This window comes from Oenanthe melanoleuca, chromosome 2 (genome assembly GCF_029582105.1).
Source record: "Oenanthe melanoleuca isolate GR-GAL-2019-014 chromosome 2, OMel1.0, whole genome shotgun sequence".
Taxonomy (NCBI): Eukaryota; Metazoa; Chordata; class Aves; order Passeriformes; family Muscicapidae; genus Oenanthe; species Oenanthe melanoleuca.
This window is the reverse complement of record NC_079335.1, coordinates 109,088,816-109,115,031: the sequence shown is the minus strand read 5'-3', so window position 1 is coordinate 109,115,031 and position 26,216 is coordinate 109,088,816. Positions and strand designations below refer to the sequence as shown.

Sequence of the window (26,216 nt, the reverse complement as noted above, 5' to 3'; positions counted from 1 at the left end):
AGTCTTCCCAGCTCACTGCAGCACACACATCTAGTGTGCAGATGTGAATAAGACACAGCTGATTTAGCACTGGGTCCCACTGATGGCAAAAGATGGTTCATAGACCTGAATATGACATGGTTAAATGTATAGATTGGCTGTGGAAATAGAATAGTTGTCTTATGTAATAAATGTTCTCTTTTGGTTTTGTTGGGTTTTTTTTTCTATTCAATTTTTGTAGACTTCAGCACTTGTATTTTAACTAATAAGATTAGTTGAAGTGGGAAGAAAGTGACTCAATCCCAAGAACAGAAGCTGTGTATGTCAGACTTCCATTCCAATTCTGTGGGACATAAGGGTTTCTTGTCATTCATTTGGGTATCTGGACTTGTTATTGTGTTTATCAGTGCAGTCTCTGATGTTTTGAGGTTCATGAATCACTTCCCAAGTTTGACATCAATGGTATTTAATTTTCTCTCCACAACCACTTTTCCCCTCAGAATCTGCAGCTGCTTAAGGAGAACATATCACTGGGAAATGCTCCATTCCTTTTATATGCCTCTAAATATCTAAGAGATGCCACATTTATATTCTAGATCTCTCCTTCTCTAAAAATGAAATGTTGGGGGATTATCCACAGTTAAACTCAGAAGTCTTTCTAATAATGTTGAATATTTCTGTCAGAACAATTTAAATAATCAAAGAAAGGAATTCTGCCAAGTTAACTTTACTGGTGACTGAGCTTATTTTATTAAATCTGTATTTTGCATGAATCTCATCTGGGTTGATGATTTCTCTCCTTTCTTCAAAGTGTTTCAGTAGGATTATCTTCTGTCAGGGCACAAGAGATCCTTGTGTTGTGGTGCCTGGCAGATACTAGTGATGGAAACAAAACAAGTACAGGAATCTGAATGCTGTAATTTTAACTGATTCCCCTGTAGTAGCCAAGAACACACCCTAGAATGGCAGTCCTCCAGTGGGAAAGGGTGAAGGCATGAGTCAGTGGAGAATGGGAAGGGAGACTTATCTTTTAGTCTAACTCCCACATCAGTTCACCACAGAAATCCCTTAAGTGCAAGTGTACTTTCCAAATCTCACCTTAAGGAGGAGAAATCCAGGAAGCCTTCTGCTTGGAAAACCCACCCACATCCATGGATTTTGCCCTTTTTTCATTTTCAGGCCTCTTAATTTTTTTTCCAATGGACTTCTGCACAGCCTGAGATCCTGCAGAGGGAGCATCCTCCCCTTGCAGAGGTGCTCCAGCACTGGGCAGAGGCTGGCCAGGACAGGTTTGAGGAGATGATGTGGAAGTCCCAGCTCTGAGGAGCAGGCATGGCACATCTTGTAGAAGGTCAATATTGTGTTGAATTTTTTTCACAGTGTTGGAAGAACATGTGCTCTGAGAGTAGACAGTGATATGATGGTGAAGTTGTTCATGAAAATAACTTCCCAGCAGCACAGAAGATGCTGGGCTGCACAGAAGAAATTGGTCATTTATAGGTATTTATGTTTGCTGGAAGACAGATGCTGCACTGATAAGTTTTGGGGTTTTTTTGTAAGACATCACAGGGGTTGGGTAGTGAAATAATAGACCCATTTTATTTCACATATTGAAGATCTGATCATCTATGTTCAAATCATAACAAAGAGGGGAAAAAAATCAAACCAGAAACAGAACATCTTTGCTCATGGAAAAATTTTCACAGTAAAGTGTTTGAACAAAAGGCCTTGAAACTTCCTGGGGAAACCCTTGTTTTCCAGAGGCTTTTTGATATTTCCTGCTCTTTATTGAATGAAAGAGCCTAAATTTAAAGACAGGTGCAGACTGAATCTCTTGTTCTTAGAATCTCTTTCACTGATGTCAATAGTTAGAAAACTGCAGCAAAAAATAACAAAAACTTTAATTCTTCATGTCCTTTGAGTTCAGACACTTTTGTAAAAATAAGAGACAAGTAAACTCATATGGTTTAAGCAATCTTTTTTAAAAATCAATATTTTTAACAAGCTGAGTTAATTTATGTTTCCCCTGACTGTCTGAACAGACCAGTGGTCATTAAGAATGACCTTTATTTCTATCAGTGTGTTTTCATTCAATAGCTGAGTCTAGGGCCATTATCTGGCTGAGTGGCATGAAAATTACGTGGTTCAGTTGTTATTTAAAAGAAGATTTATCTGACAAATACTTTCCTAAAGTAGCATTGCATCATCAGTGCCACTCCATAAGGTGCCATTTTATCAGGAAATGTCACTGTGAGAAGAAGGAATAAGATCCTCTCCTTGTACTGAGACACAACCAGCCAGTGGGTGAAAAGGCCCAGAAGGCATCAGCCAGTGCTTGCTGTAGTTCAGCCTGTATTAGCTATATTCACTTCTGATTTTAGCAGAATGAGCTAGACCTCTCTCACATGGAAGTCTGAGGCCAACCCTAATATTCTGCATTTGGTATTTTTGGAATTCCTGTTTGTCTGCCATGGAGGAAAGTTCAGACAATTTTCCAGTAAGTTATTATTGCTCATCAGTTTTTATTCCTGATGAATGAGGATGCTTCAGACCATAAATCTTTCACTGGTCCAGGCTAAGTGTTGCCACTCCTGGGCTTCCAGCCAGCGTAATTTTGCAGGGAGAAATTATAGAACTTGATGAGAAAGAAGTAAATAGTCCTGTGTTAGCAGCTATTTGAAATAGCAGCTGTTTAAGGCTATGCAGCAACAGGGGATATTAGCAATATTACTGGGCCAACCGTAGGTGGTTACCATATGCACATATTGCCACATGCTGTGTCCTATTTGTCTAATGTGGAACTTTTCATTTACTGGTAAATGTGATGGTGATATTTATAGTGGTCACTGCTGAAGTGCTTGAACAGATTCTGGTGATCTGTCTCCATGCAGTATGGATATGGGACGTGGATAAGGAGGAGATGAGTGTCTAGCTTTTCATATTTTGTACTCTTGAGGATCACAGATGTCCCCCCTGCTCTTAATAACATTGTAGAGAACGGAGTTTGTGCTGTTTGTCTGCATGGACCCACACATGGGTCTGGGTGTGGTGGGGTTGGAGGGTGAGCTGAGTGTCCATGCCATGACCATGTGCTCAAATACCTATGAGAAAACCAAATTCAAGCAGCAGAAATAGATTTGCAGGTCTCACATGGACAGCAAGTGAAGGAGCTGCTGCAGGTTTTCATTCCTGCACCTTTGTTCCTATTTATGTCAAAGAAACTAAAATAAGATCAGTTGTTTATTTTCTCTTTTCCTCCCAGACCCACCTGCCTTGCTGCCATTTTATTCCCCAGTCACTAAAGCAAGCTGCAGGATATAGTGAGCCCTGATCTAGCAACTGTAAGGACACCTAGATGTACAAACTCCTTACTTTAGAAAGCTTGGATCTGTCCTTTCCCAAGAAATTATAATGGTTTTTTCCCTAAGTCTGAGTAGATGTGTGATGAGAGGTAAAATGTAAGCACCTCAACTTAAAGGGAATATCTTAAGTTTTTAAAGAGTATTTTTAAAAGGAATTGTTATACATAACATTTAAGCTGTCTTCACCAGTGTAGAAATAGAAAGAGAGCAATAACAAATTTTATACGTGTTGAAAAGAGAAAGGAAAACAAGACAGTATGTTTCCTCAAAAATAAATTGCAGCCAAAAAGCTTTCTTTTCTCTTTTGTTTGGAAATTTATACATTTCCATTAGTAATTAATGCAACCTTACTAAACAATATAATGTACTGAGCATGCATAAGACATAAGAATATAAAACCAAGTTGCATAAGGGATTATGATTTTCTAAGCTAATTTTTCTTTTAAATCAGAATCAGTGGTTGTGTAAGTCTCTCTAAATTCAGTTCTCTGACTTGCAGAAATAGCCATTTTATTTTTCTTTGTATGAAATCAATATTTCTTTCAAAAATAGCCACGTGCACTTGGACTCAGTCTCCTGAATTATCCTTTGCTTGGGAGAGACTACATATTTTATTAAAACAGTGGCATTTTCATAAAGCAAAACATTTGCCCTAGCATCTGCTTAAAAGAATAATGAGAGAAATATACAAATTTAATAAGGACACGAACCTTTTTTTTTTTGGCTGCAGAGGATAGCATGAAACCTGGCCTTTCAGATCAGAGATTATTTTTGGCCTCTGGAAATTTGGACCACCTCTTAGAGTGGTGTGCAGGTGCTGGGCTAACCCAGCTCCTGCAGGAGCTCTGCCTGCTCATCACCAATGCTTTTACCCTGCTGCTCACCTGCCTGCCTGGGAGCCAGCCAAGCCCAAACCCTCCTGACCTGTCTGCACAGCCATCTGGAAGGGGGCAGATGCCATTATTCAAAAGGACTTTGGAAGATGGCTTTAGGGGCATGGAAAGCTCCCAGCAGGACCACACAGACCGTGCCACGTGGTTGGTAAAGCATCTGTCCTTGAAGAAAATGCTGCCTGTCTCAACAAGCACAGGATATGTATGAAAAACAAAGAGCAATATGGTGTCTAGGGGTAGGATGGTGCCATGGCATTTTTTCAGCTGCTCCCACAGGGAGTGCAACACCTTGAGCAATAGAGTTTCCTCTGTGCTACTTACCCTGCACAAAGGACAACTTCTTCCCATCTCTTGGTAGTCCTACATTGGAAAGCATTTCACAAAGGGAGGGATAAAAAAATCGATAAGAAAGGCAAAAAGTCAAAGCAAATGCAGTATGTGGGAGGAGAGATTGTCAGTTCCATGCCTTTAAGTAAATGCTGGGGGGACAAAAGGTCTTTCCTGCATGACCCTGACTGCTGTCTTGGAGCACAAGGTGGAGTGCTTAGTTCTGTCTGCAGCCCTGCTGTCTCACTGCCTTTCCTGAGGTACCTGTGGCTGTGTCTGCTGATGGTGGCAGTGATGACAGCTGTTAACTGGACAATGTTTTGACACTGCCAAATCCTCTCGCACAGGTCACGGTCTGCCTGGTGCTAAATGGCAGTGGAAAAGCTCTGTGGAACACATTAACAAATTCTTTTGCTGTCCAGATCTCTGAAGCATTTTAAAAGCCTTGTTTGAGAGCTCAAGCTTTTCTGCTTCACAGTCCATTTTTTGTTTCTTGTCTCATGGTAATGAATTAACTCTAAGTACGAGTTACATCCCTGGGAAATGGCAGGCAGGGGTCATATGGGGTGGGACCTTTGTGGGAAAGATGAGACTCCTTCCTGTGAAGCTCTCAGGAAGTTGGCTTTGGAATATTTACCAACCACCCATCTCACAGGCAACAGCAGGATTTGGGCCTGTCTTCTTGTAGTGAGTAATCAGTTGTAAAGGCACTGATCTCCATGGAGTTATTAATTGATACTGGTGCAACAAAAACACCATTTGCCCTAAATGTTATGGAAAGATGACAAGCAATGGACTGAACAGATCTGTTTCTCAGTGATCTCTCAGGCTGGGAAAGCACCCAATCTGTCCATGCTGCTTTGGGCCATCTGAGCTTCCCTTGAGAATTTAGATTTCTATTTAAGTTGCATTCAGTTTTTATCCATATTGGCTTTGAATATGTTTCATGTCTTTTTTTCTTTTTTTTTTCCTTTTTTTTTTTTTTTTTTCACTCTTTTCCTGCAGTAATAGTAAAAATCTGTTTTTCTTCCCTAACTATGTGCAGGCTGGCATGGCTTTGACTTACGATCCAACAGCTGCTATACAGAATGGGTAAGAAATGCATGTTTTCTTATGTCTTTTTTTGAATTATTTTGAATGTCATCTTCTGTTTTCTCTTTCTGTAGTGAAACTTTTTGAAAAGCAAATCGACTCAGTCATATTTTGTCTGAAGCATATAATGCTATATTGTCAAGTTCTTCTTTAGTTTTCCTTTTCTTTTTATGCCTTCTTGTTTGCAATATGCATTTGAATGGGAAGTTGTTTTTCCTAATAGTTTCCATCTCTATTTGGCAAATGCTAATAGATGTCTTTTTAATCTCTCTCTGTCATGAAGTGGAAACCAGTAAAGTTTCCCTTTACTGACTTGGCTTTTGTTAAAATAATCATTGAAGATTCCAATGTATTTTGAATAATAGAGCTGTTACTTCATCTGGGGTTCTTTCTGCAGGCTGGCTGCCTTCCATGGCATTGTCTGAATAAAGATGCCAGATATGGAGAAAGCCTTAAATTAGTGTATAAGCAGATGGGATTTAAGGGTAAAATTCTGAACAACACTTCTTCATTTCACAGCTACCATTTGCTGACACAAGGAATTGCAATTTTTTCTCAAACTGAGCAGTGAAATTACATCATCATATTATTTACCTGCATGATTACATTTCCAATTATTTCATAGACTAGAAAAACTAATCCTTGAAATTCAGCTCTCTTTTCAGCTAGGTTCACAACAATTTGAAAAGAGGCAGGAAGTTCAGCCCTTTACTCTTGGCAGTCACTCTTTGATCAGAGGGATGTATGATATGATTATCAAATTCCATGCATACCTGTGTTCTCCAGCTGAAGGGGAGAATTTATTGGTATAGATAAGAATGAGTTTATTTGTTGAATATTTGTTAGGGCACTGCTAGTTGAAGCACTTAGGGAAAAAAATCTAATATTCCCAGAAGTTTTTAAAAAATCAATAGTAATAGTCTATTTTGCTTAATTTTCCTTTAAAAGCAGTAATTTTTTATGACTTGTGATATTCCTGTATTGCTGAGAAAGAGGCCAAACTCAGAAGAATAGACAGCTTGTTTGTAGTTTTGATTTCAGAATTGTCTGCTTCTGTTTTCTGACCTCCAAATGAGTCGTTCTTCTCTACTGCCATGCTTTTCAGCAGGTAAAACATCATAATCTATCAATAAAAACATCACTGGTTCATAATCCACCAGTGTTTTATGTGGAAATCTGGCGCTTTTTTTTTAAATTCCTGCATGTCAGGTGTTAGTGTTTTGGAAACCATAGTTTGAATGATCCATCGAGACTAATATAATTTTAATTCAAGAAGAATTCTCTGAAGTTATGAAATTTATCTCAGAATCAGACATTATTTATATCAAAGAACACCCATGGTGTTCAGGCTGCTCAGGTGGTTTGGCCACTCAGTTGTTTGAACATGCTGAACGTGATCATTGGGTAAAGAACTTGTACCCAATGCAGAATTCAGTTCTGCAGTTTCTTAAATATTCCTTTATTTTTAAGGCAAGAAATAAATTAAATTACAGTACCAGATATCTAAGAGTGACAATTAATTACTACTTTGACATATGTCATTTTTCTGAAGTGTCAAAATATTTTTAGCTTTATCAGGACTAAACCATCATTTAAAATGCTCTTGTGGTGAGATCTTGCTTGTGTGCAGTATCAACCTTCTGGTTCAACAGGATTTTTTTTTAATCTCTCCAGACATTCACACAGTAGTCTCTACATATCCTGTATTTTTATGTTCTTTTCTGTTTTACATAGGCCTCTTTACTTGCAAGTTCAGTGAAGTTCTAGCTCTAGCAGAGCACTTAGGCTGTAACTTGGACCAAGCCACTAAGGTTTGCATGGAGCAATGTCACCCTAAGATTGCAAAACCTTTTCCTTGTAGCACTCAGCTGGGGCCACCAGTGTGGAGCTTAGTGAACTGAGTCTGGGAATGAGAAATGTAAAGGTACCAAGTCAAGGTCATGATTCAGAAGAGCTGTGAACCACCAACAAAATTTAAAAATAAAGACTGACATGCTGACATTTACTGGAGTTCTTTATAGGGTTGAGAGATGCATTTGGATGCATCTAAGTTGCTAAGTCCACACAGGATTATGTGGAGGATGGAAGTGCAGCAGGTGTTATGGAATGGTATTTAAAATTCACAGATCCTTAAGAGACATGGATTATATTAGGTTTTGAGTTGGGCCATAACCAAACCTCAGGGAAGAATCTGGACTCTTGTTTCCAAAGGAAAAGATAGGTTCCTATTGTTCATGGTGTTGTGCTATCGCTTTTATTACCATGTAACTGCATATTTGCCTTGAAAATCTGTAGCAGGAATGAAACAAAAGAAAGTGTGAGAGAGGCTTTCACTAAAAATTACTATGATTTTTTTCCCCATTAAGGAATAGATGATTTTTTTCTGGGTCTATTACATTGTAAAGCTTGATTCTCCATTTCATTATATTGTTTTTATGCCTGTGTAGCTCTGTTTAAGCATCCAGTGGAGTTACATCAGCATAAAACTGGTATAATGGAGTGGAGAATCCAGCCCATAGTGTACCATAGCATTGCAGTATGAGGTACTGAAGATATGATAAATACACACTTCAGTAGATCTTTTCACTCAGCAACCACTCTGCCTTTTATTTTATTTTATTTTATTTTTTTTTGTTTTATAATCAGCCCTTTCTGAATTGTGTTTACAAAGGTGCTCAGATTTTATTTTGGGGAGTAGTGTGCCTGTTGTAATATGCTATTGATTTTTCAATTGTGGCATTAATGCTGTTTTAGTAGTTTTATGCACTCATAGAAGGAACAGGATGGAGCTCTTGTATTTGCACTGTAAGGAAGCTCATTTAAAATGTTCCTGAGGCTGGAGTCCTCCTGGCCATTTGACTAAGATTGCAATGCACTGTATCAGTTTAGTACCTCATATCTGGGGGACAATTTTCTGCATTTGCTGGCCAATGGGCTCAATATTCAGATAGGTCTTTTCCAACTCCAACATCTGACTGTGTGCCTCGTTGCAACAGAGAATTGCTGCCTTGATAATGCTTGGTAATACTCTTACATTATGTGAGCCCCAGGATACTATTTATGAATCTAACTTTTTCAGCACTGCCCGCAGGCACGAGGCAGGAGCAAATGGTGTTTATTGCAGCGCAAATAGGATCTCGCTCTTGTGCGGATTCTGTCTGGAAGCTTGCACGTTCCCCAGTAGAATGGGAACCATATGGAATTTTTTTCTGCTTTTTGGCAGGGATGTAGTGACCAGACACTGCAGATAATGCAGTCCCCAAATGCAAAGGGAGGGTTGGTGTGACAGGGGAGTATGTGCTTTGTCTGCTAAGCAGCAGAAGCGGTTGTAAAGCGCTGCCTCTGTGTGCCTGATGAGGTTCTGGAGATAGGTTTCTTTATAGCATCGCCAAAAATGTGTTCTTTTGAGCCCCTCATAAACCCCCCTTCAGGAACTTCCAGGAGCATCTTTTTGCCTGCTAGTGATGTTTCCCCTTTGCTTATCTAGGCATGCTGAAAAAGTCTATTTTTAATACAAGGGTGAGGTCCATTTTGCTTGCCCTTGCCACCTGCACACTTGTGCTCCTAGCATTGCAATTGCAGCTGAGGAGCAGGGACACTGTCTTACACCTGCATAAAAACTGCATGGACCAATGTAAGGATGCAGACTGCACTCACAGAAAATGCAGCTGAGCCTTCTGGAGAGCTCTCCTTAGAGCTCACAGGTCAAACACACCACAAAGCCTACAGCTCTCATAATGCCTAGTGCACCTTACTAGATACACAGTCATTTTAATGCCAGGAAACTTGGAGGCATAACTCAATATATCTAAAACAAGTCAAAGCCAGTATAATTCATATCTCTTTCCACTCCTCTTTCTGATGTAGATATTCTGATAACTGAGAGTCCTATATTCCCTTGAATGAACTTACAACTTGCATTTACCACCTCATTTCACCCCTCCCTAAGCCTAAAGAAAAAAAAGAAGGCAATATAGAATTATGAATATAGAAAGGTCCTCAGCTGCAAATCTTGTTGTTGTGCTGTAGGGTTTGTACCAGAACAGGCCACTCTTGTGGCTTTTTTCCCCTTGTCTCTTATTAGATCCCCAGCATGCCACTTACATATGAGGATATCAGCCTATTTGTATGGAAAGGGAATTTAGGGAGATGACTCAGTGTCCCATGGGGGAGGGAGTGTTGAGCCCTCTTTATGAATAAGCCCTGCCCTGGCATCAAATTACTCCAGCAGTGTGGTAGGTTGAGCATCCCATACCTGAGAGTGGCTCTGTTTGAGTCCATCCCCAGCGAGGACACCTCTATCCTCACCACACCACTGTGCTTCACATGTGGCAGACACATCCACATCCTTTATTATTAGAGTCTTTTGGCCACAAGAGGCACTGAGGAAAGAAAACAAGCCTTTGTGTCTTGATGTAAGAGATTCCTGACTGCAAAATTATTTCTTTACAGCCTGTCACAGTGACTGAGATTGTTATACTCGATTTTTAAATTTTTATTATTATTATTAAAATTGAAATATATGGACTGGATTTTCTTGCATTGTCATTTGCAGCATCAGAGTTTCTTCCTTTCTCTTCCTTGATGCCCTTGTGCACGAATTTTCCCAATACAGCTGAGTGTCCTAGCAGTATATTTTATTTGATGCTTATTTGAGAGCATTCCAAACAGTGACAGATAACTGGTATTGGCAGAGCTGTTGGAAGGGCTGCATTTTCCACGTTACCATAGCATATATTCTACAGGCTTGTGTACTATTCAGATAAATGCATCTCTAAGCTGAAACTGAAATGGCAAGCTGTCTGTCAAATTCTTGGCTTAGCATATATTTTTCTGTAAATTTTTTAGTATTTTCTGAGATTTATCGGAGAGTTTATTGCAAAGAGTCAGCACTTCTTCCAAATGGAAAGTTGTTCTTCCCTGTACTTTTCTTTGTCCAAGGGGTTCATGCATGGTTATGAGTACGAGCTCAGCACCAGTGCAAGGTTTATGAGCAGAATGAGAAAAGAATGAACAAAAATGTGGGTTTTTTTCAAAAGAGTTTTGGTTTTATATCATCTTTTAGTGTAAGAATTTTATATGTATTTATATACATTACACATTTTACCCATAGACTAAATTCTGTCAGTCTGCCATTGACTATTTTCATTTGCTGCACACAACAGTTTTTAGTTGATCCACTTAGGAAGTGGATTTCTGGTTAATAATGATCTGGGGGAAGACCCCTGTAAAAGGAGTTAGATAATATCCAACAAGCTAGTGCTATAGATTAACCTACCTAGTGGTGTAAAAATCCCTTCTCCCTTGATGTTGTGTGAACTTAATATTTGGTATAAGCATGGGGATACAAATGCCTCTAAGTTCTCATAATAGGATATATATAAAATTGGGCAAAGGCACAATTTTAAAATAGTCTCTGTGCGAGCATTGTGAGGGCAGATAAATGGTCCTAAAATAGCATTATATTTCTATTAAACAAAAAATCACTCAGATGCCACCTGCTGCTTTTGGCATTTTAAAACCTGATTTGGAATAGAAAGAACAAATGATTACTCCTCTGTCTCCCTCTCCCCTCCTAACTTTGGATGTTTCCTCCCAGCATTCAAAGAGAGCAGCCAGTTTTTCCAAGGCTATTGGTTGAAGTCAGTGGTTATTTGAGCCTGCATCCAGAATGAATGCATCCAGTCTGAACTAGACTGATTAGTACTAAATCTGTGATGCCAGGGTGATCAGGAAATAGAGCACTTGTATAAACACCAGTAATGATTTTTTTTGTTGTTGTTGCATAGCTCTCATGGAAAGCTACTGTTGATTGCCTCAGAGTAGGGAGGGGGAAAAATATAAAAAGAAAGGGAATGCAATCCACTTCACTGTGCAGAATCTTCTGGTACTTACTGGTGCATCATATATGAGAAAGAGCTACATGAATTTTAAATCGTGCAGAAGAACACTGCACATGAGTGTTTCTCCCTGAGTCCAAAATGCAGGCATTTAGACAACTGTAAAGCTACAAACACTCTTTTTTAAAGAATTTTATTGTTCTGGCTTACAACTTTGCAGTTAAAACTGCAAAAAGGGCAAATGCAAAAATCTTTACAAGCACACACTTATTAAGCACTAACACAATCCAGCAATAGTGATGATATTTTCCAAGTGATAATTTTATCAATAATCATTAACCCACAGGGAAAAAGAAAGAATATAACATTTATTACCATCAAGCAAGAGATGGTGCAGCTTCTGTTCATAGCATGCAACAGTGGAAATAAAAGCAACTAAATCTGAGATTTTCAGTGCTGCCTGGGGGTTTTAGCCCCATAATTCCTGATACATTTCACCAGAAAAAGGGGGTTTTACTCTCTTGCCTAGATGAATACAAAAATGTCAGCCAGAGTTTTTGTAGCTACCTCTTATTAAAATAATTCAGGCATGTATATAGGATGTGTTATTCTCAGCACTGAAGCATTAGGATATGAAAAGAAAACAGTACCCTGTGTAAAAATGAAATCAGTAATGTTGTCTTCGATATCGAGTAAGAAATTTCCTTTCACTAGCTAGCACCCTGGAAAATCAGCTGTCTTTGCATTTCAGATAATTGCTTCTTGTATTGTGAAGTTCTATATTTGTGCTAGTTGAAGTGAAAAAAAAATATGCTCTGTGTAAATATTCCTCCTCCTTTCCATTTTCAAGATCTGCTCAATGGAGCCATCACATCTTTTTTTATTGTGGTTTTGGAAAAAAAATGGACATAATTACCTGGGTAGACTCTTTTTGTCTTTGCCCAGGAGGCAGTGAATTATTTAGTCAGAGCCTAAGTAGTCCAAAAAGGTTGAAAAAAACCTCGCTCTTGTTCTTTGTTTGCAGGTTTTATTCCTCGCCGTACAGTATTCCAACAAACCGCATGATTCCACAGACATCAATCACGCCATTCATTGCTGCTTCCCCTGTCTCTACATATCAGGTACGTCAGATATGCTCTTGTCTGCTGTGTTTCCCAGCTAATTATGGTTTGGATGTGGATGAAGGCAGAGTGTATTCCACAGAAAATTGTGTGAGTGCTTGCGCTCTTGAGTCACGCTTAAAACAAAGGGCTCTCTAGTGATATTCAGGTATCATTGGGTAGAGTTTTAAGTGTTTCCTACATTCTTTAGAGCAGTAATGGAAGTCACTGTAATTCTTAATTTCAGTCAGTTTCTCTGGTAAACAGCATTTTCCTTAATTTCCAGTTGACAACGCCAGAAGCTTATCATTCTTATTAAACTGTTTCCTCATTTTGGCTCCTCTTCATTAGCCAAAAAGATTTTAAAGTTTTTTTTTTAAATAATTTATGCTAACTGCATTATACTTTGATCTTTTGACCCCAGCTGTATTTTTTCCAGTAATGGCATCCTTTAAAAGTATACACATTTTTATCCAATAATCCCTGACAAAGCAAATTACTTGAAGATGTGTCCTCAAATTGTTTTTTAGTCTGCTACATGCCACGTCATTCAGAATTTCTCTTTTCAGCATAACCCTCTCAGATCTCCATTTGGAAATTATTGTCTTGTTTTGGCTTTCTGAGATGGAAGTCAAAACCAGGGTATATTTTTATTATTAGCCATTGTCTGGGAACTTATCACTTCACAGAAGCTGGTCATTGACTATATATTTTCCAATTTTATTTTTTTCTCTCCTGTACTATCTGTGTTTTCCCAACCCTGAGTCTTACCTGAAATAAGCTACCCAAACTTTCAAAGCTCTGTGGGGGGTTGTTCTGATTGTTAGGGTTTGTTTATTGGGGCTGGGAGGTTGCAGATGGTATGCTACTGCTTACAGCTAATTCTGGCGAGTTACTCTACTTTAAACTTGATCTTCAAAGATCAATGATAAATAGATAAAGATAAATGATTCTTGTAATTCTCTTTGACTTTTGTGTTATTTTATTTTAGGTGGCTATGTAGCACTTGCCAAACAAAATTGTTTAGATCAGGTAGATTGAGTAAGTTTCAGTAATGGCAGCAGCAAAGATGAGTCAATGCCAGAGATATACGAGTGCAGCTCACGTGCAATTTTCTCAGTAGCAAAGCTGGCTTAAGAGCCATACTACTTCCCTCTTATTCAGGCCACTGAGTTCAGCCATTTACTTTTATCACTGCTCCACAGTTCACAGTTGCTCCCCTTTTCCCATTCTGGTTTGAACCATTGCATCAGTTTGTGGTATCAGGAGTTTACACCAAAACCATTTCATTTTCTTTTTTCTTTTTTTAAACCCATATAGTTTTCCTTAGATAGTTTGCAGTGTAAGCCCAAAGATGTTTGCCTTGGCATGATGAAGGACGAGCAGTGGTGCAAGAGTGGGAGCAATGAGCAGCAGAAAGCTGTGGCAGCCCTATTGTGCTTTAGTTCATGGGGATTCACAGCAGAAAATATTGTAGTAAAGGTGTGTTTGCATGTGGATGTGCTGGTTTTGGTTCTAAAGATGTTTTGCTGAACTTGCATTTCAACAAAAAATAGACTTTGATAAACACATACAAATGTTGGAGCACACTGTTATACAGTTAATTCTCTTTCTTCATGAACTGAATCACAGCACATCTGGAGAAGTGGGACCTTGCAACTTTCTCCTTGTTATTCCTGGTTATGCTTAGTCTGAGGTGCTACACCCATCTCTGTGTGACAGCAGTGAAGTGTCCTCTGATGGCTCTAGCACAGCTACATCTTTTGTGTACTTAATGTGTTGTGGTGCCCAGACTGATGCAAAAGGAAACTAAAATACACAATTCTTGGGGCTGAGCCTGAGTTATGATAGCATGTGGGCCATTCACACATAACACAAAAGGGAGTTATGGCTCAGAGATGCCACCACAAATATGCAAACACTCTATCATGTGTTTAATTGTTAGTAAAATTGTTATATCTTTGAAATATGTTACATGGCAGTCACAAGGCAGAACAACAAAGAAAGTCTTTGGTGAAGCATATGGAGTTCTGGTGGGAATAGACCCCAGGATGCTCAAGCTAAGAATGATCCTGGAGGGGCAGACTTCTTAAGCCAGCTTTGCCATGAAAGCTTTCAATTAGAATAGTTTTCAAGAACTCTGAATTAGATCTGCAGTTCTTACTGGAAACAGAATAAGGGATTCTGGGATCTCTTGAGAATGTTATACCTTTGAAAGTTCATACAGATACTTTTGAAAGCAAACTCTGAACATTTTATGTCTCCTGCACTGTCGGTTGGATGACATGTTCATGATTATATTGATGGATGAAAGCAAACAATGCAAATGAAAAAACAGGACAACATGGAATATTGAAGACTGCTTTACGAGATAAAATGTTGTGATTCATAGAAGTGGTGGAATCACTCAGACTTCTGACTTTGGTGGAAAACATTATCAAATGAAATTTGAATGCTTTTCCCTTTGTCAATAACTTTATGAAGAGTAAATTAATTTTCTGTTGAGTTATAAGACTTAAGTCTTTTGTCAAAATTAGCACCTTAGTTGTAACAGGGAGAATATTTTCAAGTAAATTGTTAAGTTTTAAACTTTTCTATGCTAATGAAAAGTATTTGATGTGCAGGTCCAGAGTACTTCATGGATGCCTCATCCGCCATATGTTATGCAACCAACAGTAAGTGGATGCTTGGTTATATCTGGCTAAAAGTGCTTCCATTGTAGCCTTGCTCTGCTTGTCCAGCCACATTTAAGTCCTGGTCATGTAAGAGCAGCCAACTGCTCCCTGTGACAAGAGCCCTCTGCAGTAAAGGTTTTGTTTCTTGATTTGATTTAGTGGAAAGGGGAGGATGGGTGATGTGTTGTCTAATTGCACTGATTGTAAGAGAGTGGCAAGTTCTGGAGTGCTGCTCCTGGAGCTCTGCTTCAGGGACTGCAAGATAACAGCATTCCTGTGTACTTTGCATTGCCAGATCAATATGTGGCCATTCCCTTATATGCTGAGCCCTCAAAAATGTCCTGTGCAGTTTTATATGAAGGACCCTCAGTGCCTCAGTAATGCATTTCAGCATGGTGGGAAAGGGTGAAGCACAACTGTCCTAGAGAATCTCTACCAAATCTGAATCTGATTTATGATTGTCCAGTCAACTCTTTTTTTTTTTCCCTGAGTCATCTTTGTCAATTTATAACTACCTAAAGCTGCATTATGTTTCTAACCCACATTCATTAGAAGTAGTGCAGCTGATTTTTTTGACGTCACAGAAGAGTTTTGATGTACTTTGCCTAAATATTAGCAATATACCAGGAGAAAACACCATACTGAATTCCACTATAGACAGATCACTTTAGTTACATTTCTGCCTTTGATGAGCTTCTCAGGTGTAAATCCACTTGACAGTGTCATTAATCAGAATTTAGATGTGTGCTCCACATAATCATCAATAAATTGATTTATAAAAGAGTAAAATTAAAATTAAGGTCTATGGCTTAGGATTGTTTGTTATTCATATTTTTATTCAAATATTTTGACTTCACAGTAGTGTAACTTCTGGTGAGATTTAGCTGTACAGCAACTTGGATATAATTCCACTACATATCTGTTCAGTTGCACAAGTCTCTCACCCCAATTTGCAGTCCCCTTTCCACACCCCTCAGCTCCATGTAGGCAAGTTCCTCAGTTCTCTCACAAGGCAGGGACCATAGTGTGGGACTGACTGAGCACCCAGTTCCTACTGCTGCTGTGCTGCACCTCCCTGCAGACCCTGGGGAACTTTCCATCTCAGTGGAGTAAAGCTGTTCCTGTATTCCTTTGTGGGGAGATGAAACGAATTGAACAAATTCATGGTTAACATCAGTCCTGTACACTAATATTTGGATTTAATAGCAGATCTCAAGCAGTCTTAGATGTGTGCATATGATGAGTTATGAGACTTGTGGAAGCCAAAAAATCTCCAATCCTTGCAGAAAGACTCCCTTTCTAAAAGAAAAACGTAAGCACTTTGCCAACCCAAGATTTTGTGCATATGTGTGTTTGAGTTTTATTTGACAATACATAGCAAAGCATTTTTCTGCAGTGCTAGGAGAGGTATTATGATGAGGTAATTGAATGTATTTACCCCTTAGTAAGGACATGAAGAGAAAACTGTCTTTTAGAGTGAGTGGCACCCTCAAAATGCTGAGTTAAATTGGTGTTCATTGTTAACCAGAGAGTATCAAAAAAAAGGAAGTGTGATTCTGGGTGGAAAGCAGAGGGATGGTAGATAAGTGGTGTGCCATTTCTGATCCAGTGTCATTGCTGTCCTGGATTACTTCCATGTCTTTTCTGTAGCAATCCTAGTCTCTTCACTGAAAGATTTTTTCCATATGTTTCCAAAGATTGTGTTCTTAAGAGGACATGAGGCATTTAGTCCCAAAAAAGCATAAAAGCAAAAAGGCAGAACTACCATTCCCCAGGTTTTATTCAGAGTTGAATTCTTTATTAGAAATGTCTGAAAACTTGTCAGAGTATTACCACACAGAGAATTCAGGAGACTTCAGAATTAATGGTCTGTTTTGAAAGAAAATAAAGAATCTGTGTTAGTTTTAAGTTTTCTATACTTTCATGCCTAACTGTAGACTCTATTCTAGGCACCTCCAAAGCTCAAAAAAAAGAAGAAAATATTACAATAAAGTTGGCAGAATTAAAGATGTGAGTCTTGGTAATCCTGTGAGCTGTGAAACTGTGAACTTTCTAATTTAGTTAGGTATTTATTTCTTCCTGTAAGCTAGTTTTCCATGTTATTATCTAAATTGCCACCACTTTACTTCATAATATTTTATGAGGTGATTGATTGAGGCGTGTGAAGTCCCCCTGGATGCTACTGCAGATAAATATTACATTCCCCTTGCCCCAGGAAGGAGAACATTTTGTTAAGCCTCTGTTATTCTTTGTCAGTAGAGATGAACTCATACAGAAAGCACAGTTTGAATTGCTCAAACAGTGGTGGTTAGTTCTTTGTTTTGATTATAAGTATCCACTAAATCATGTTACTGGATGATTAGCTTTTCATTTCCTACAGAAAGTCCTACTTGATATTTATGTATAATTTAACATCACATAATGTCCCTCATGACAAAAAGACAGGCAGAACCAGGCTGTAGAGGAGACAAAGGGGGTTTTTCACTCTGAGTGCTGTGCACAGGCAGGGCAGTGTTTCCCCAGACTGGCAGGCTTGCCAACAGGAGGGAAGAGCTGTGCTGCATGGCACCACCATCCTGTGTCTGCCTGTCCCTCCTCCGCCTGCCCAGCCCATCTCCCTTCCCACTTGCTTCCCTGTGCAGCAAATACAGAGCTCTCTCTTCAGTGATATTCCCTGCAGCAGGCGTTTATGTCCTTTATTTCCCTTTGCATATCGATTTCAGCCACATCTTCCTGATGTGTGCATGTGTGCATTCTGTGTCCATTTACTTGGTGGATTAAAAAGCCCACTATAGTAAAAGATTGTATCTCCAATTCCTTCTGTAGCTTTTTAACTACAACCAGATAAACTTCTGACCCTGACAAACAAAAATGACATATATATTAACTGGAAAATATTTGTGTACACTGGTATATTTCTCAGCTTTGTTTGTCTTCTTATTTCTGTGATGCCCTTAAAAACAGAAAACAACCAAAATTACATTTTCTAAGAAAATAATAGTCAGAGCATTTTTGTCCTAAAAGGAGAAATTCAGATGGACAGTCAAGAACTCTGCAGGTATAGAACTGATATTCTAGGGTGTTGCTAATAAACAGCTGCAGATACTATTTTTAAAGGGGTTTTATTTTTGGTTTTAAGTGATTTTTGGTGGTCTTACTCCAAGAGCCATGGAAAAATAATATCAAATAGGTTGAAGTAGCATTGGTATTTCTGAATAACTAGTATTGAAAATAAACTTGTACTGGCATAGTAGGGTCATACATGAAAACTTCTCACATCTTAATGCTTACACAACCTTCAGGGTTTTGGAAAACAGTGTTCCTGCATCATGTGGGCATGATGAAATATCTACCTGGAGGTTCATGTGTGATTCAGACACTTTTGAAAAATGCACCCTTTGTGAATTGAACCTTCACCACTTTTTCCCATATTGATTTAACTCTGTCAAGGTAAGAATACCTAAAGTTTGGCAGTTTCATTGCTTTGCCATGTGTGCCCTGGTCACTCTCCAGAGTTTTAATGGAAGACAAGCTACAAAAGAGTTATAGCAGTGTGAGTTTGGATAAAGATTGGCAGAACATTTAATGCACTGAAGGTAGTCCAGGCTCAGTTCAGTTAACTATATCTTTCAAAGTGTTCGAAACAAGTCTTGTATTTCATTACTGCCTCAGGAAAAGGATTGATGGATAGTGATGACAGAATCAAAACATTAATGGGATAAGAGTTATTCTGGAGACTTATAACATTTGCCATATTACTTTTATTTGCCCTATTACAGTGTTTTTCCTGTAGTCCCTGAAGGCTACAGGGTTTGAAAGGTTTGAAAGCTACGGGAAAACTTTGAAAAACATGTTTACATGTCAATTCATATGTAGACAATCTAATTTTTACTGATAAGGGCATTTGTTCAAAACATTTTGATTCAAATCTTTATTATGAAAAATACATGTAGTCTTCCTCTTTAAAGGTAACTTTTTTTAGTGAACATAAATATGCTATCAATGTGCACACTGGTTTTACACTTATCCTCTTTTATTTTCAAGTAAAACTGTGTGTGTAATCACTGGGTATGCACAGATAGAGGTTCTTGTCAGTCTGGAATAGTTTATGCTTAATAGCTGGAGAAGGATTATGCCAGTGGCAGCAGGAAGGGTGCAAGTGGAGCAGCATATGGAAAAATGTAACACTGATAATGATGAAGTATGTTGGGGACAGCTTCTGTTCTGGAAGTTTCTCAAGCCCTTGCAGTCTTTCTAGAAAGGTCAATGTCTTAACAAACACCCTTATTATTCTTTTTCTGTCGTCCTTCCTGTGGCCCATGGCTGAATGGAATCCGTCTGTCTTTAAAAGCATCAACAAACACGTCTTATTTCATAAGCAGTGTAAAACCCCTAGTTTGGTGAGAAGCAAGGCTGAGTAAAAACTCCAGATTCTTGCCTCTTGGTTGCTGTGCATGAATGCAGTAGCATAAAAGGTACAAATTGTTCAAGTGAAATGGATCAGTTTTCATTTTCTCACTAGCGACTCTGCTGTTTTGGATAATACCCAAAATACCAAAGCAGTTTCAGTGTTTTGATTCCTACACTCTGGAACAAAGAAGTTCCTTGTGCTCCAATCCACATCCCTCTCCCAAGACAGCTTTCTCTACCTCACGTTTATTGCTCTACCTTTTTAGTAAACAGAGCCAGGAGTCTATCCTGAGTTTGCCTGCTAGAGTGTAAGAAAACAAAGTATGTCCTCTGCAGACAGCTGAGTCCTGCCTCCAAGATGAAATGTGAGAATTCAGCTAGATGGTATGAAAAGTAAACAGGAAATAATCCTTAGAAATTGGAATCTTCAGCAAGTCTTTCAACTTTTAGCCGTGTATTTTTAAGAGATCCTTTGAACATGAACTTACTTGAACTCTTAAGGCTAAAGTGTTTAGAGGTTGAAATAACTAACCAAATACCAATGACTGAGTTCTGCTGAGCAATTTTAATTCCAGTGTTTCCCGAGGCAGAAAATCAAGGACTGCAAATTCTATAACTCTGATAATCAAGGCAGTAATTGACAATGTTCCTCTGGGGGAGGCAGGCTCACACGAGGTCACTTCTGCCTCCCTCTCACCCAGCACCCACTGTGTACAGATGTTGTGTACACTGTATGCAGATGTTGTCTCAGTGCTGCCTAAAGGGGTGTTTCAGATGCAGGTGAGCATCTGAAAAAATGCATCTGAGCATTTAGTGCCAGCTGTTGTGCTGGGGAGAGTACCCAGGGCAGGAAAGCAGTGCCCAAGCTCAGCTAACTTAGACCTCTAAAAGAAAACAGGTGTAAGCTATTCAGCCAAGTTACATCTCCTGCTCAAGTGTAGTGCTTTTTAAGGCTGATTATACAATGCTTCTGGAATCATATCAAAGTATTGCTCCAGTCCTTTGTTCTGCTGTCGTAGAAATTATTATGAATGCCAGAAAAAAAGATATATTTAAGTTAGATTGCCAACATTTTTTGACACTCTGTTACAGCCCCCTAGTGAAACTGAGCATTTTTTGTGATGGCAGCAAGACACACCACATATGGATTCACTTAGAAAACATGGACAGGAGAACCACAAATGTTTACAGTAGACAAGCCCTTGCATTTGAGGAACTTGTGGTGTGTTGTTTTGTCCTAAAAAGACTTCAGTAAAATTTCCTTTTCTTTCAAATATTCTACAGATAGCATGAACAGCAAATGGATAAACCATCAGTCTGTTTAAAGACATTTACATTAGTGGAAAAAAACATAATGTCTATGTTTCATATAAATCTATAAACATAAATGAAAAAGATATTTGGAAAAGAAGGCGTCTGACACTAAATTTGAAAGGTTCCCCAGAGTTTTTTGAAGCCAGGAAATTCTGGTTGAGCTTATGGAATATTGATTTCTTTTTAACAGAAAAGATGCAACCTTACCCGTTAACCTTCATTGTCAAGAAAAAACCTTAATACAACAGCTGTTTAAAAGCAGTTTTATCAAAGGGGACTATTTTTTTAAAAGATAGTTATTAATCAATAGACATTAGAGAACCTTCTGTGGAAGAATGTAGTGCATTTTTTAAAAAAATCAATGTCTAATTTTGCACAAAGCCTGCATTCTCCTTTCACTTTTCCCACTCCATGTACATCACCTAAGAATATCAGTAGTGCTTAATTTATCTCACATTAATATATGTAATATGTCTGTTTTCATGGCAATTTGCATTTTCATCAAGTTTTATATTTACACTATGTCAAAATCCTGAACACAAATCTGTAAGATTCATATGTTTTCTTTGCCATTTTGAGCAAAAATTCCTCATTTGGTGAGCACTTGGTAGATTAGTAAGTAGGCAGATTGTGGTAGGATCAGGAGAGAGTAGTGAACTGTGTAAACATATGCAATTAATGATAGGCCAAGAATTAGATTAATCAGTTTGCAGAAGGTAATAGGCTCAGCATAGGGCTGAATTTAGCTCACCATCAGGTATTTTGCCCCTTGTGATGCATTCTGGTTATGCATGCATATATGTGCTGTGAACAGGCTGAGGCATGTGACATGTTATAGTCCTCTCAAATCTCCCCTCCAGCATGAACCTTTCTCTTTTTTTGTGCCTAGCACTGGTTGCTGTCTTGCAGCTGATGCTGATGTTGCCCACCTTCCACAGAGTGCTCTGCTCTGCTGGCTTACAGCACGTCAGATGGTGTGCAGGTTGTAAGCAGCTCCCAGCCCATCAGTAACAACAGTGGCCATGTGGTGCCATTGCCAAACATGCAAGTTCTGTGCTGGTGGAAGGGAAAGGCAGCAATTTTCATCTGCCACAGACAGCAAAGAGCTTTGAATGAGTTCTGTGGTCTGAGAGCACAGAGGTTTCACACTGGCTGGTGACAAGGGTGGGAATGATCTCTGGGTGCCTTTCCCATGATGGAGATGTGGTTCTCATTTCCATAGCACAGTTAAGAATACAAGATGTTACCAGCAGAAGGGGACCTGGATCTCCTTTCTGCCTCCCAAACTCCATCCCTACAGCATTTCCTTTACAGAAGAAGCCTTGGGCAGCTTTGGAGAAGAAACAAGTTCTGAGGTTCTGCAAATCCAGAAGAGGATTCTTGAGGAAAGCCTGTGATCTACAGCTAGGGTAATGCCAGGGCAGCACATAACTGTGATAACTCCAAAATAGGATTTATAAAGACTGGCACAACCTCTCATAGCTGTAAAGGTTAGTGAAGGATCAAGTCAAGTTTTATGCTATTGACAAAATGTCCTTTTATAAACAACTGAGTAGGGAGAAAATAATACATGAATCAAGGCCTAATATTCAAAGTTAATTAATTTACTATTTTTTAAAATACAATGTTCATTTGGAGTTTTGCCCCAGAGGCTTCAACTTGTTTTGAAAGAAAATTCGAAATGGAAATCAATCACACATATTTGTTTAGCTACAAATGTATTTGTTAACTATATTTATCCTAGCTGCAGCTCCTTTTTGTCCCGAACCTGCCTTTCCTCATACTGTCTTCAAAGAATACATGTAGGCTTAGAGCACTTGGTGACAGGTACCTTTTCATCTGACACTGACCAGCTTTTTGACCTTGGAGAAAACATCTTTTTCTCAGGCTCAGTTTCAGATTTGTCTTTTTTAAAATCCCAATCTATTTAGATTATAAAACTGTCATACTGCTAAATAGTTTTTAGTAGAAATTTGTGAAAAGTCTGGTGGAACAAGGGCCTGTCTTGACTGATGTCTCTTAACACAGTGATACTATTAGGGTTTAGTGTTTTCATGTTAATAATTAAGATAAACCTGTCCCAGCTACAAAAGGAAATTTTGGATCTGATTTTTACAAGTATAAATCAAGAATTAACTTCACCTAAGAAAATTGAATTGCATAGGTGTGAAACAGCAAGAATTAGAAGAGAATCATGCCTGCAGCAATAAGCTGATGAAGGAGACTCTGTCACCTTCTTAATCCTTAGAACAAAAGCACTTCCATAAATTACCATTATGTTATGCCAAGTGTATTCAAGGACCAATTTGCATAAGTAGGGAAAACTAGCTAATCTGTGTATTACTTATGATTGCATCGTGATTTTTCTTGTGCAGGACTTGTGTAAAAATTTATAATAATGTACTCTGAGGACTTAGTGACCAGTTTATAAGGTTCAAAATTCCTGTCTCCAGGAACCCTACAGAATCACAGAATAATCTGAGTTGGAGGAGACCCACAAGGATGATCAAGTCCAGCTCTTCACTGAATGGCCCATACAGGGACTGAAACCACAACCTTGGCATTATTAACACCATGCTCTAACCAACTGAGCTAATCTCAGTGGCATGCTACAAAATCCCTTGCAAAACCTGATTAAATAGTTTGATTTTATGCCTCTTGATAATCCTATCAGGAGGTTTGTTTCAAAACACTTTTGCTCTGAGGCTTAGCATTCCATTTTTAATTTCCAGCCTAAAGGTGCTCCTATTCATTTTGCCTCCATCTGTTCTTGGTCAAACATTCTTCCTGTGTTCAGTAGCTGTTGTCTTTTCTCAATGTTCACCACATTAATTTATAGACAAAGATTTTACCTGTATTTCCATCTTTAGGCTGACTATGTTAGCATCACTTCATTTGCAGTAATGTAAGGATGCAACAATGACCCTTTTTTTGGATCTATTCCACTTTGAATTCATTTTTCTGGGGCAGCCAATGCTCACAGGATTCAAGCCTTTTGTGCAAATAGCATTTTGCTTCCTTCTCTTCTCTGGGACAACTCTGCTGCATTGTAAAATGTCTTTCTTCCTTGTGCTCATAACTGGTAATGCAGTCATCCTGAAATTCACTGATATACCTAGGTTTTCTCCTTCTTCCACATTTCCAGCAAATGCTCCTATGTGATAAAGGAAACCACGTGTTAGCCTGATTGACTTGATGAATTTGTAACTTGCTCTGTTTAATCCAGTCCTTCCTGTATGATAGTCTAATTTGCCACTTTTCTTAATATGCCTTCCAGCTTCACAATTTCCCCAAATATTATTCAAGGGAATTATTAAAAACACTGGATGAGAGCAATCCAGATGGAGATTTTAGTGACCCTCCCACTGAAGTAGCAAAGCTTGTCTTTTAGCACAACCTGTTATCATTTCTGCTTTAGTTAATCCTTTATCATCCCCAAAGTTTAGTAATTTCTGGCTGTAGCACTGCCTGAAATACTTTATTGACCTTCAGAGAGTTTAGATCTGCTGCATGTCCTTTGTCAAGAAAATAGGTCATTTTATTTTAAAAAATGAGGTTAGCTAGATCTATCTTTGATTTATCTATGTTCTATCTTCATTAATATCCTTTAGTCCTGGCCACTGGACCTGTGCTTATATGTTCCAGCTCTGCTATAGAGATGATCCAGTCCTGCTTCCTCGATTCACCTTGAGTTCTCTGGGTTTTTCATCTCCTTTGTCTGTATTCATTTTTCTGCCCAAACAGTCATTCTCTGAGTGCTGCCTCTGCTGTCTGCTGGCTCAAGTAGGAAATTGAGAGTGTCCTTAATCTGCTGGGGCTCCTTCTGAAACACCTTAATGTGTCCCCCATCCTCCCTGCATGGGGAGCCAAGCTCTGGGTTCTCTCCTTGGTTTTCACTTATCTAAGTAAGAAACCTTTTGTTGGGTTTTTGAATATCATTTGCAAAGTCTCAGGTAGACTTATAGTGGATCTTATTTCTGGCCTCCAAATGTAGCATTTTCTTGCCTTTTTTTCCCCTCCCTTCTGTGTTCCTTCCTGACATACTTATTGAGGTGGCTGAGTAAGTGGCTGATTAATTAACACCTCCTCAACTGTAACTGCTGAAGCATCTTAATAACATAATTATTTTAAATTTTTTTTTTTTTGCAGAGGCAGTGCTAACAATTTATTTTTTTATCTCAGTGATAAATGTACACTGTAGTCTAACACCCTGGAAGTTAGAAACATTCAAGATATCGTAAGTAGAAGCTTATTATTGAAACTATTGAATGTAGTCAGGTCTAACAGTATTTGACATTAATTTTTTACTCTCATAGGTAAAATGCTTTCTTTTCATTTCAAATGTCCTTAGAAAGAATATTCTATTGACCAAAACTTTGCAGTACAGAGGCAAATCATGTGTCTCTTTCCTAAACTGATTTTAGTCCCACTGAAGTGGAGTAATTGCTTAATTACAGTTTTCAGGTTGTAACTCTGTGGCCTTGTTTTCCTCCTAGAATTAGGATTAAGTCCACACATTCAGCAGTGTTTGCCTCTTGTTGTGAGTCAGTGGTGTCTGCAGTGCTGCTGAGAGCACAGTTTCAACCTCTTTCTTACATGATTGCAAAAACAAGTAGTGAAATGTAATAGCACAAACACTGAACATTCTTTGGCTGTTGCATAGTGGATTGATGAAGAATGAGTTGTGTAACACAGTGACAGATCAACAGAATCTGAAGAATTTTGAAGGAGTGCCAAGTTGTTATTTAGTGAAACCACTACCTTTGGACTACCTGCCAAAGAGATGCACTTCCAGCTGGGTAGATTCTCCTGTCAAATGGCCTATTGTTAACGAGAAATTGGAAATTAGGGGCTGAAATCTTACTTCTTTTTGCCACGGTTTAAATGCAATTTGTTATTTCTTGTTACTGACTAGAGTCTCTTGTTGAAGGACTTCTTCTGGACAGCCTTTCCCAATCTGTGCCTTTTAAATAAGCAACCTGGGATGTTTTGTAATGTCACTGCAGGTCTTGTTGCCAAGGAGAGACCTTGTCTCTTACATCCACCCCAAATCCAGGTGTAGCCTGTCACCACTGTGCTTTTCCAAGGGAGCATTTGAGTGGAAGTTATCTTTTCTCTGCATGGCAAACCTTACATGCACATCCCAAAGCAGGAAGACAATGGGGTTCCTCATTATCAGTTATCTACTTCTGCCTCCTAAAATGCTGTAAACTCACAGAGCGTG

At 38.7% G+C, this 26,216-nt stretch overlaps 1 protein-coding gene across 7 annotated transcripts in view; it reads left to right on the top strand.

The window, feature by feature from the left end:
• The window catches only part of RBMS3 (RNA binding motif single stranded interacting protein 3), a 691,053-nt gene that overhangs the window by 608,840 nt on the left and 55,997 nt on the right, over positions 1-26,216 (top strand). For all 7 annotated transcript variants that reach the window (XM_056483533.1, XM_056483538.1, XM_056483537.1 and 4 more), the window contains 3 exons: positions 5,607-5,653; positions 12,518-12,614; positions 15,218-15,268. In XM_056483533.1, coding sequence (XP_056339508.1) covers positions 5,607-5,653; positions 12,518-12,614; positions 15,218-15,268 — 195 coding nt within the window. The remainder of the gene's footprint in view (positions 1-5,606; positions 5,654-12,517; positions 12,615-15,217; positions 15,269-26,216) is intronic.